Source organism: Brienomyrus brachyistius, chromosome 11, assembly GCF_023856365.1.
Source record: "Brienomyrus brachyistius isolate T26 chromosome 11, BBRACH_0.4, whole genome shotgun sequence".
NCBI classification, from domain to species: domain Eukaryota; kingdom Metazoa; phylum Chordata; class Actinopteri; order Osteoglossiformes; family Mormyridae; genus Brienomyrus; species Brienomyrus brachyistius.
The window spans coordinates 15,480,050-15,492,695 of NC_064543.1; the positions used below are offsets into that span (position 1 = coordinate 15,480,050).

The 12,646-nt window shown below is 43.1% G+C and overlaps 1 protein-coding gene across 7 annotated transcripts in view; it reads right to left on the reverse strand.

Annotated features, from left to right (window-relative positions):
- Positions 1-325: 325 nt before the first annotated feature.
- Positions 326-12,646, reverse strand: part of tead1b (TEA domain family member 1b) — a 54,138-nt gene continuing 41,817 nt past the window's right edge. For 5 of the 7 annotated variants that reach the window (XM_049029962.1, XM_049029965.1, XM_049029966.1 and 2 more), the window contains 9 exons: positions 10,980-10,991; positions 9,784-9,918; positions 9,468-9,514; positions 9,180-9,241; positions 8,636-8,757; positions 7,839-8,012; positions 5,721-5,861; positions 4,785-4,937; positions 326-3,950 (listed from right to left, as the gene is read on the reverse strand). In XM_049029962.1, coding sequence (XP_048885919.1) covers positions 3,837-3,950; positions 4,785-4,937; positions 5,721-5,861; positions 7,839-8,012; positions 8,636-8,757; positions 9,180-9,241; positions 9,468-9,514; positions 9,784-9,918; positions 10,980-10,991 — 960 coding nt within the window. In that variant the 3' untranslated portion in view covers positions 326-3,836. The remainder of the gene's footprint in view (positions 3,951-4,784; positions 4,938-5,720; positions 5,862-7,838; positions 8,013-8,635; positions 8,758-9,179; positions 9,242-9,467; positions 9,515-9,783; positions 9,919-10,979; positions 10,992-12,646) is intronic. The other 2 variants (XM_049029967.1, XM_049029964.1) reach the window with 1 other exon arrangement.

Consider the following 12,646-nt stretch of genomic DNA (forward strand, 5'->3'; position numbering starts at 1 on the left):
TTGAATTGACAGACTTTGGCCTTAAATCTAACGTTTCAATAACAATAGCGCCCTGCTGCCCGGTAAATGCAGTAGGCCTACATTTTTTTAAACTAAATCTAATTTTAATTAAATTCATTATACTGATTAGTACTATTCTCATCTGTAAGAAAATCGTTGTTCTACTGTAGGTCAGAATTTGTATAAACAGTGACGGATGCATTTATTTGAGTGTACTCAAGGGCGGGGAGGTGTTTCATTTATAAAAATGAACTGACCACGCAGCACATTTAAATGCAACACACGCGCACACAGGTGCCTTGACATGTAATCAAACACGAGAGGACACTGTTTTATCATTTATTTTCATTTGATATTATCTGCATACAAATTTTCTAGAAAGCTACAAAATATCTACCACTGTATCAAGAAGGCATCAAAATGTTACGGAGCAAAGACGAGACCATTTGCAGTAATGAACACACACACTAAGCAATTTTCTTTTCACTTTTCTTGCCCCTCCGCTTACCCTCGTTATGGATAGTAAAGGTTTCACACAATTTTGTGCCCAGATAAGCCAGGATACATGATTTTTCTTTATACAAAGCACCTTTAAAATCTGCACACAAACCCAATAGTGTTCATGATACTATCTGAGCTTAAGAAGTTCACTTTAAAGCCAACATTGAAAATGGTAACAAACAAGGTACCGATACCTACAGACAGACAAATACAAACGTGACAAGAGCTAAACTGCTGATATGTTTGCGTCAAAATTCCTGTAGACGTCCTCATGTAGGGTCCATATTATTAAAACACCATCTAAACATTCATTATGTAAAAGGTAATAAAATTTTATGACCACTTAAAGGAGAGGAATCCCGAGAGATTTCGAAACGGAACTGACTTTGCCAAATGTGCCGGCAGTGCAGCAGTAACAGTATAACCACTGACTTAAGTCCAGAGAATAATGAAGTCATCACAAAAAACGGTTGCATACATGTAGCGCAATAAAACAGGAACTGAGTTTTACCTCATTAAGTTATTCATAAAGTACACAGGGCAAGACAGCTGTCATACACCGAAAAGTTGGTTAAACAAAGTCTATTTGATTGTAAATAATACAAAACTCCATACTCTACTTTAGGCACCATGGCGCCACGCCGTGCGAACATAGTTTGGACTCGTTTTCCTCTATTGAGTTAGGTTGCTCTAAGACCATTGCCATTGTGTGAGACCGCTGAGGATATTACTCTAAATCTCTAAAACTGAGGAACTGACATGCCAGCCAAAGACTTGTATAGCTGAACAAGAACAGGGGAAAAAAATAAGGGCAGTGGGTTTTATTCTGGCACCTAGAAAAACAAAATTAATTATTTCAGAAGTGATTAACTAGCAGCTCGGGAATCAATGTCCATTCTGTCAGTTGCATGTAAGTTAAGTGTGTATTCTAACAGTCAAGTAACATTCACCTTGGTGTCTAACCCCTGATGATCTCCATTTCAGCACTGCAACACAGAACTCATCCAGGCCAAATGTGGTTGGCTATCCTATTTCTTAAAATAAGAATATAAAAACTTTATCTGTAGTATTCAATGTTGGGTAACGACTCTAAACAGCAGTATCTATGCAGTCAAGTTATGTATCAAGTGCAGTTTTAACCCAAAACTGACGATTCTCGTGAGTTCGCGTCTTTTCCCATTTATCTTTAAGGGAGGATTAAGAGGTCCAAGGCAGTTAATACTAATTAAACCAATAATCACCGTACTTATCGTTCAGAAAATGATGTAAGCAGCACAGGTTAAAAAATTCTGCTAAATTGTTTTCCTGCTTTTAAATGCAGCTCAAAGGAGCCATCATCACTGAAATATACATACATGTTTTCCATTTTGACGTATACCAAATTGTCGCTGTAATAAATCTTTCCATCTCCATTGAAACACATGTTCCTTAATTTATTACAAAACCTAAAAAGGCAATGTGGTGATCCATTTTTTCCATATATTTTTTTTCCTCTTTTTTGGTTTTGCTACAATTAGTGATTCTTATGTTTTTTTTTTTTTTTATTTGTCTTTTCTAAGCTGGAGATTCCAAACCAAAGGCACCTTCATGCTACAGTGCAGGGAATTATCTGAGATCTAGGAAATCTCTATACATTTTTGGTCTTTTAGAGCAGGAAAAGGCAAAACTCAGTATTGTATATATTGTTTTACTCTGAAAAATAAATCCCACGAAAGTCATTTTATGATCAGATGTTGAAAAAATTTAGATATATTTTTTACTTAGATACTTTTGATAAAGTATGGTTAAGGTTGGCATGTATATTTAAAAGAAAAGTATGTTCCTTATTCACAAAAACTGATCTCGTTTCAGAAATGAAAAGATGTGCTCCGACAGAGAAATGACGTTTCGTGTTACAACATACACTAAGGCACTGTGTACAGTTATACTTTGGCAGTTCTGTACTGTAAAAAGTCCCACATGCTATGATAACAAGAAAGTCTTCCAGCTTAGGAAAGAGCTCACAGCTTTAATGGCATCTTTTGGAATTCACACCACCACGTTTAAGGCTCAGAGTTGTAGAAAACTAATAACATAGGCCACAGATTTGATAGGATTTGAGTATGTAAAGGCAGCGACCAACTGATACCGGATAGGATTTCTTATGTAACAAAAAAGGGAAAAAAAACAGTGGCCAAACATATAGCTTGTTCTGGAATTACACAAAATATGACAGCCACTAAAATCACATGGTTTCCCATTTTCCTGCTACTCCTACAGATGAAAGCCCCTGTCTCCTGACAAATACATTTCTTTTGTCTATATTCTAAAAGGCAAAAACAACAGCTAACCTCAGTAAGGCATGTCCTACCGGAAAACCCAAGTGCTTAGGACAGGGTGACGTTCCACTCCAAAGCAGTGCTCTTGTAACTCGTGTTATATGTTCTAAAGACCTTCTTTTTTGTTTCCCATTCACGTGGGGGGAGGGGGGGGGATAAACATTTCCACAGCACAGGATAATTTAAAGGGGTAAGTTCAATGAGTTTCTTATTGCAATGCAAGGGTTGTCCAGGCTTGGGCCGAGACAATGTTTATGCCGTAAATATATAGATAATATCACAGTGCATTCACTCTTCTGTATGTATGTCACCTGATTCAGTGATGTGGAGCATTTTACTTTACTTTTCTGGGGTCTCTTACCTCCCTGAAAGCTACAAATGTTGTGTAGTGTCCTTGTTGTGATAAGTATTCACAATCTTTCATTCTAAATAGCTTTCATTTGTAAATGTACTTATCGAAAAAAAAATTATATATTTCAAATACTTTTCTTTGGAAAATGTATGTGTGTGTGTATGTATATACATATATACAAACACACAAGCAACCACACAAATACACACTCGAAATACATATAATGTAGTTTACATAACTCAAGAAAACAAAGCTACTATTCTTTGTTATTTTTTTCCTTAATTGACATTACAATATGAAAACAAAAGGAAAATTATTCCGTTGCCCAAATTCAATCCAACAGAGAACTCTGTCTTTCGTTATGCACTGCCACTGGTATATATACATCTTCCTACAAACATTGACTAGTCATCCATTAAATTGAACTTTTGTATCAAAACATAATACAACTGTACCGCAATTCACAGCTGCAGTCATACACATATACATTAAGTCAAATAATAATAGTAATAATAGTAATAATAATAATAATAATAATAGGCTTCACCCAAACGTGACCGAAAAAGCAATCTGGGTCTGATTTTAATTTAGAGGCACTGCCGCTGTTGCTGAGGTTTTCAGTCTGTGTGAGTGAAAGGTGTTTCTGTGAAAAGGCCGTACGCTTCTCATTCCTTCACCAGCCGGTAGATGTGATGCTGGGCTCCATGTTCGCTGTTCGACACCTCGAACACGCACGCCATGCACAGCAGCGTCTCTTGCGTGTCTCTGTTCGTCACCACCTGCGGCAGAGGGGGACAGGGATCCGTGCTACACACCGCTGGCTTGTATGTCTCTTTCCCTCACGGGAAACGCTGATGTTTGCCACCACTGAAACCACGCATTTGTGTGCTGCCCCCTGTTGGCCACAAACTGTCACTAAACTAAATTTAAAATAAATGCATTCCTAATTTAAGAGAAGCTGCAGCAGCATGGTCTGCTAACCAACTGTGATCTTCTGCGTCTACCTGCTAGCAATTTATTTATTTTGCTTTTGACACAGGACCAAAGCCAATTTCTGAATGTGGCGCAAGAACCAACAAATCTGCCCCTGCTTACAGATCCAGTTTCATCTCATGTGAGGTGTAGTTCCAGTATAATGGCACAGACTTAATGTAAGTAATAGGTCCCACACATCATAACAGCAATGCATGATGGGTATCTGCAAACTGTATATGTCCAGTCATCTGCAGAGTCACAGAGTACTCAACTGGTTGGTTTAAACAAAATCCCGGTCTGGATTTGTACTCTCTGGATCTGAATTACCAAACTCTGCTGTCAGATATAGGACAAGGGTTTGGGCCAGTGCCAATTCTGTACAGTCAGGCCTTTCTTAGGCCTGCTTCAGATATAGATGCAAAGCAGCAGGTAATAAAGTGGTTAAGGCAGTAATAACCTTTAGGGAATTGGTTCAAGTGCTCAGAAAAGCAGTGTTGTGCCCCTAATGGAGTAGCTACACTACTCACCCCAGCGAGAGACCTGAGTGATCAGAGCGCGTTACACTTCCACATAGCTAACTAATGACGACAATCAAGCCATTTACCTGTAACTAGGCCACCAAGACAGTGCTTGCTTACCAGCAGTATGGTGAAGTTCTCCAGAACACTGTTCATCATGTACTTCTCTGGCAGGTGTTTCAGCTTGTGGATGAAGTTGATCATGTATTCGCACATGGGCGACCGGCTTATTCTGTACACGAAGCGTCCATTCTCAAACCGCGCATACTCAGTCTGGGGAGAGGTGCAAGTAAAACAAAAGCATTCATGTGGGCTCTCAAAAGGCCAATGCATATCCTCAATTATAATTATTTATATGTTTTAATGATATATTTGTACTTTATATAGTAGTATGCAATAATCTGTAATTTCCCCAAAACAAAACAATATCATTTTCAGTCAAGTTCAATTTCTGTTAGAGAAGTTATAGAAATTTTCTATAAAACCATCCATCCATCCATTTTCCAAACCGCTTATCCTACTGGGTCGCGGGGGGGTCCGGAGCCTATCCCGGAAGCAACGGGCACGAGGCAGGGAACAACCCAGGATGGGGGGCCAGCCCATCGCAGGGCACACTCACACACCAGTCACTCACACATGCATACCTATGGGCAATTTAGCAACTCCAATTAGCCTCAGCATGTTTTTGGACTGGTGGGGGAAACCGGAGTACCTGGAGGAAACCTCACGACGACATGGGGAGAACATGCAAACTCCACACACATGTGACCCAGGCGGAGACTCGAACCCGGGACCCAGAGGTGTGAGGCAACAGTGCTAACCACTGCACCACCATGCCGCCCTCAAATACCGCATAGTGTAGAATATTTTTTCAAAAATTAAAAAAGGGTTTCCCAAGCACAAAGCCTAACATCCGCAGACCAACAGTAGCACAGCACTGATACACTGAGACATTTCCCTGCCTAATTAGTCAACATTCCGATAACTGTGTGTGCTCAGAGTGTGCTCAGAGTGTGCTCAGAGTGTGCTCAGAGTGTGCTTCATTCAGCTACTCACCTCCACCTTTTCCACTACTTGCTTTCCAAAAGAGCACACCTTCGTGGAGCAGGTGATTGTCATGTTCTCGGAGCTCTCATACTGGCTGGTCACCCCATAGAAAGCCCCTGTGTCGTCCTGGATATTACAGTTCAAGTCGGCCTGTGGGCAGACAGAAATGACAGAAATTATACACCTAATCCATGGGGCTCTTCAACAAATTAGCTCAAAAGTGCAGTTCTTCTCCAGTAAATATGACTACCAAAGGGATCTTATCCTACAGCATCGCCAGATCTAAAGGTTTGCTGAGGTTCCGAAAAAGGTGCCAAATAAATGCGCCCTCTAGAGGCAACTTGTAAGACATCAATGTACACAAAGCTAAAAATAAGTCCAGCTCAGAATTTTAGTACTTAAATAATTAGTTCTGGAAGAAAATGGGTTTAACAGAACATTGCTGCTGAGCTGCTGCCTCTTATGTGTGAAGTGCAACAGCTTCCAAATCTCCTCTTTAGATTAAATTCATCCTGATGTAAAAAGGCACATTTCCAAGCTACACTCGGATGGCTAAGATAATATAACTGAGAACAAAATAAATCTACAAGGAGTGTCATTTTGCTAAAAGGTGATTTTGTACTTGCTAAGAGAGAGATACTCGTATTAGGAGCCTCCTGGGCCATGTAGATGCTGTTCATTATCTCAATAAAAGAGCAAATATCAGTGTCCAGCATTCTACTCCTTCATTAAGACAGCCAGTTATATTCTGATATAATATTCTGTGGGGTATTATTGTGCAGACTTTGCATTTCATTTGAAATTCAGATCCACTCGGCACTTCAAAAGAATTTGAAAAGGCTCGTTCTGGCTGTGATGAGGCCTACTTTGTGGGCTGCTGTTGGCTAGCATTTTGCATTTCGGTAAACGGATGCGATGTTTAAACAGCCATTAGCAGTCTGCTGGGTCACTCCATTGTTTTGAAATATTGAGCGGAATTGGCAGGGGCTTTGATCGCGAGTTCTCATGCTCTCCGATATCAAACATGGCAACACACATTTTACAGGCACAAATTAAACATCAGTGAGCATTCTTCAACGTTCTGCTTGAAATCAACAAACTCGTTATGAATGAATTTAGCGTCTGTGTGTATATGTGCTCCATGAAATTGCTAACTTTATTAGCAAATAAAATACAAAACAATGGTTTGAGTTTATGTATAAATTATTATTTAAAAAACAGGTCTTTATTGCTTGTGTTTTTTGCTTAAATGATTTACAGTTTTTCCCCCCTCAGGCAGAAGCAGTAATTTTAGTCTTGGATAACTTTTCCAACATTCCTTAAATTTAAAAATGCTTTAGAAAGTGTTCTCCAAAGGAATTGCCCATCTGCTGAAAAAAGAACGCCTGAATGTACATCTGAAAAGCCTTTGGACGACATTATTCCACTGCAGAGTACAGTGAATATTCAAACCCGGAGAGGAACAAAGGTGTTAACAGCACTGTGTGTCTCCATCAGCAGAGGGCAATAGGCGCTCCCTCCCTCCCATAATCCCTTGCACCTTTCAGACAGCAGGCAGGTGTTCAAACAAAGCCTCAATAAAGCCTGAACGGCTCAAAGAGCCAAGCCCACTGAGGCCTGAGCAGGGGCCTTCCAGGCCTGTCTCTGCAGCACTGACACACACCCACACGCGCGCACACACACATACATATACACCCTCCCAGCAGCTAGTCAAACTGGTCTAACAGTTACACACAGTCGTGTGTGCGTGAGTGTGCGTGCGTGTGTGTGTGTGCGTGTGCGCGTGTGTGTGCGTGCGTGTGTGTGTGTGTGTGCTGGGGCATGTGCGTGTTCGTGCATGTGTATGTGTTTGGGTTTGTGCGTGCGTGTGTCTGTGCGTGTGTGTGTGTATGTTTGGGTTTGTGCGTGCATGTGTTCATGTGTGTACGTGCATGTGTGTGTGTGTGTGTGTGTTCGTGTGTGTACGTGCATGTGTGTGTGTGTGTTCGTGTGTGTACGTGCATGTGTGTGTGTGTGTTCGTGTGTGTACGTGCATGTGTGTGTGTGTGTGTGTGTGTCCAAACTGTTTAAAAAAAGAACAAGTGAGTCAGTAGATCAATGCAGTGTCTCTGTGGCATTAAAACTCACCCAAAACTTTACAAGGAAAAAGGAATTCTGCGGGCCTTTGCCAAAGAGCTCCTTCAGACCCCCCTTCTTTTCGGGGAATTTATCATAAATCTGACGAATATCCACCGACTCCAGCAAGGCATCGTTGTAGGAGTGATTCGTCTGTCCGATGTGCACAAAGAGATGCTTGTTGTACTGGACAGGAAAAGGAAATCGCGTTAGAATCAAGCCTCCTCGACACGCAGCGACTGACCGAAGTCGTCCTGAGGGCTACAGGAACCACGGCATCTGTCTGATTTCATTATTAGCGTCGACTGAAAGCACCGTCACTCTAACGGTGTCCTGCACGCCAGCAGCGGCTTTGGCTTTCATGAGACGTGACCATTACAGATATTCTGCACAATGTAAGACAAATGACCCTTGTCATGCAATATCAATAGACAGATAAAATCACTTAGGAATGCAGACAAACCATGACAGATAACCCCTGTCCAGGGCAAATAATAAAATATGTGTAACACTTTTCGAAAAATTAGTTCAGGGTCGCTGATATATGAGGCTTTTTTGTGCCAGTGAAGGTTTCTCCGCCGTTCTTTGTATATGTAAAAGATTTAGAGTGATGGCTCAAACGGAGATGAATGCGACAGAAACAGTAAGTGAAACGCCATTGAAAGATCAACTCTTTGTATGGCTCTGTGTCTTGGAGGAAGCCCTCTGGGTGTTGACCAAGAGCCAGGTTTACGTTCTGCACAACAGACTCCAGCATTTTGTTTTTTGGTTTTTTGGCTGGTCCTTTAGATGGGGGAGTGGGAACTCACGTCCGGGTCCCGTTGCTGTTCCAGGAAGGCGGAGAACTCCACCAACCGGAGCTTGGAGGTGCCGATGGAGCGGCCCTGCCAGGCCGGGACGGTGGGGGCCGGGGCAGCGGGGGGCTCGTACCCTGCAGTTTGAAAACACCAATAAGGACTCCGCCCACACTACATGTGATGCAGACACATTTAAAAAATAATCATTACATATGTATTTGTATTTAATGTGCTACTGTATGCACTCCTTAATTTACACTTTGTTCCTCAATTTGTACTTCTGATCTGTGTTTTTGCGCTACTTTGTGTTTAATGGAAAGAGTGACACTTATGTAAGACTTTCAGTTGCATAGTGGAGCAAACTGTTGACTGTGTATATGAAAAATAAAAAGAGTTTATTGCAAAAAAAGCCCCCAAAAGAGGGAGGTGAGACCAGCAGCGGAACACCAATATATTCCATGTTATTCAACATATGGAGCATAGACAATTTTAATACTGTAGGCAGGAAATAAATATTCATCCATAAATAAAGTTGATCTATAAACGATTCCTTTACCTGAAATGGGCGTTGTTACGGCCGGCTGAATTGGATAAGCTTGCTGGGCAAATGGTTTAATGCTGGGGAAAGGGAAGAAGAAAAAATTGGTTCTCCCCAAAATGAATGTCATTGTGCGACGGTGCAGGTTTAAAAAGTCACATTGAAGAAATTGCTAGGAATGATACACCGGAAATGAAGAGAAAGCAGACTCTGATCCAGCAGAGGGAGAAAAGACTGGCATGTAAGACAGAGGAGGACAAGAGGAGGGGGGTGTAGCTTGTATTCCAGAAATCCTACAGTACTCACTCTTGTGATGATCCGGGCTGGCTTGTCGATATCATTCCCTGCCAAAACTAGAGGAGAGATAAATAAATGGACAAGCAAAACAAGCTCGCCCACATCCACCGTCTGCTGCTACCTTTAAAGGTCTGCCCGGGGAGTTCATAAATAACTGTCAAAGTGACAAAAAGCACACAGGCAAGCGGCCACGACACCATTATCTCGCCTAGCATTCGTGTCCTCCGCGTGCCTGTCAGACAAGGGCTGTCTCAGAGCCGCATTCTGCGTGTAACAGGATTTGGGCCCTCAGCACTAGTCTGGCTGGTGACGGCGGGCCCCTTACCCCAGGGGCCCCGGGAAAGGCAGGACGCGGGATGCCCGGCAGGCCCAGCTTGTTGTGGATGGCGGTGGCAGAGACGATCTGGGCTGACGACATGGAGGCCATGCTCTGCAGGGCCTTGTCCTTTACCGTCTGGTCCTTCAACAGGTTTCACACAAGGCTCAGCATTGACGAAGCCGGTGGGGGAGGGTGGGAGGAAAGTATTGCAAGCACACAACCGAGAGCAGCCACATATGGGGGGGGGGGGGGGGCTTCCACCCAGCCAACCATGCACCATGCTAAGCTAGAGCAGCACAACAACATGCATGTAAAGCCTTGGCGCTTCCAGTGAAGTATGACCGTGACATTTCAGCTCCTGTATATCCAAGTGTGCTTACATATATGGGTGTTCAGAGCTAAACGGAAACCTGGACTTTCTAATTTCCGCCATGCTTTTGCTTGATGTGCGATATTTATTAAGACTGAAAAGTTCAAGGTGTTTTCCTAAGAAACCTAAACACCCTGCTTTCAGCCAAAGGGGGGGATTATCAAAAAAAAAGGAAAAAAGCAAGCATGAAGGCCACAAAGTCTTAAATAGATTTAGTTTTTAATTCCCTTTAAGGAAATTAATATTTAATGTGATCTTTGAATGAAAAGTCTAAATGAAGAGACTATATTCCAATTCCTTTAACCTTACAAATCAATGCAATGTTCAAATATGGTAAACGTAACTGTTTTTAACTGGTAGAAATAGTCAACAGTCTAAGGGCTAAGTCTTCGTTGGAGAGCTGCTGGCTTTGTGTTCCTGTCGTCACCTTTCCTTAGTGCTGCAGTGGAGCACAAAGAGCCCCCCCCCCCCCCCCCCCCCAAGTTTCTTCATCCAGCACAGGGAAGAGTGGGCAGCGAGTCTTAAACGCTCTATAAACATTTAGGGGAGGTGTCAATGCGCCGCAATTACAAGGACCAGCTGCCGAGCATTTGGGGAGGGGGAGCGGAGGAGGGGCACATGGACAGGTTCATGACAAAGCAAACACTTGAGGTGAGCATGCTGGCAAGGGGCTTCGCACGGAGGCGGGGAGATGAGGCGCTAGAGGTGGCGACAGCGGCCAATGAGAAGCGAGATGCTTGGGGGGGGGGGGGGGGGGGCGGAGCCGGGCACAGAGGTATTGGCAGTCTAGCTGACAGACAGGGTCGAGAGCACAGCTGAGAGTGATACTTACCATGCTCGTGACCTGAGTACAGACAAACAAGGTTCACTGTAACTCCACAGTCCTGACGGCCCGGGGACCACACAGATCATCAACGGCAGGAAACACAGAACGCGGATCACGGAGAAACCGTGACGATCCCAGAAGCCGACATGCGTCGAGGGGGACACCCCATAGGTGCTCAGAAATGTATCCTTTCAGATACTCACCCCAGACCACTTCAGTGCCACAGTACCCACACATACACAAGGGCAGCGTAGCAAACACAGGAGTACAGCTGCCCTGATTCTGAGTCACTGGCAGACTATTAAACATTGATTCCTCCCTCACCTCCACAGAACATATACATCTCAAATATCACTGGCAACACGTCCACTACACAAGTACCTTACATATAGATACAGTGAAATACACTCACGCATGCTATAGGTATTGTAACATACAGATACACTGAAAAACATGTATACATTCTACAGGTATTTTTAGACTGCAGCTGACAATTAAAAAAAAAAAGCTAAATTTTAATACAAATGTCTAATCGGTGATTCACTGTAGGCAATACTAAGCTTTGTGGAAGATTACTGATAAAAACGCTTTTTTGCATTTGACCATACTCCAGACAAAGAGTTATTTACAGTGATATTAAAGCCATAAAGACTCTCACAGATCAGTTCTTTTCAATAATTCTGTTTTAGAAGAATAACGATTCACAGTTGACTATTTTAGCAGAATGACTGCTACCACGGCAGAAATCATATGTACAGTGAAATAATCACCCAACAATATCAGTGAGTTGTTGTATGTATCACACCCGGATGATTGCAATGGGCCGCATACTTCTTACTCTTGGGTCTTATACTGGTAACCAAATATATACAAAAATAATTTCTCACTGTGCGACATTCGTTATTGTTATACCCTGCATGCAATCAGTGGAAAATCAATTCATTTTTCATAAAAACGTTCCATCCCAAGACTCCTGTGTTGTCATTCCTTTTAAAAGTAAGGACTGAAATCTAATTATGGACGGTTGGCACTTTTCAGGTAGCAGGTAATTGATTGAAGGTGGCAGCAGTTTTTTACATTAAAGCGAGCAGACGGGCCGCATGGCCAGCTGAAGGGAGCCGGCTTGCACGCGGGCACGGGCCCCATCTCCGGCGTAATCGGGCTTTATCACGGCGCTCAGTACCTGCGATGCGCTTACATTGTTCTACAAGTTACAGCTGGGCCACCTAAGGAAGCCGTCATTTAGGAGCAGATAGAACATGGACCCGTAATGGCTGTCATTTCACTTAACACGCGGAAGATGAGAAAAGGAAGCGGGCGGAAGTACAATGGGCCGAGCACAAATGGAGGGCCCGGGTCTGAATCCCCCCTCCCCGATCTCTCTAATTTGCCTCAGATGAGGGTAGACGGTAAGCTATACAAAAGGTGGGTGTTTTACTCGGTCGGCCTCCGGCGTCCCTGAAAGACCGGGCATTCACAGCTGGTAGCACACGGGCTAATGAACGGCCAGTGATCCATCAGGCTTAAGTGGTAAAAGTGGGAAAGTGTGCCGGGACTAGGGGGCTCCAAACACGGGGAGAGAAATAAGGAGACGCGTCTCCGAGTGCCCACGTGGGCCAACGCGGGCCTCCTCCCCAGGGAGCCATTCAAAAGGAACCTGCACCTTTGCACAA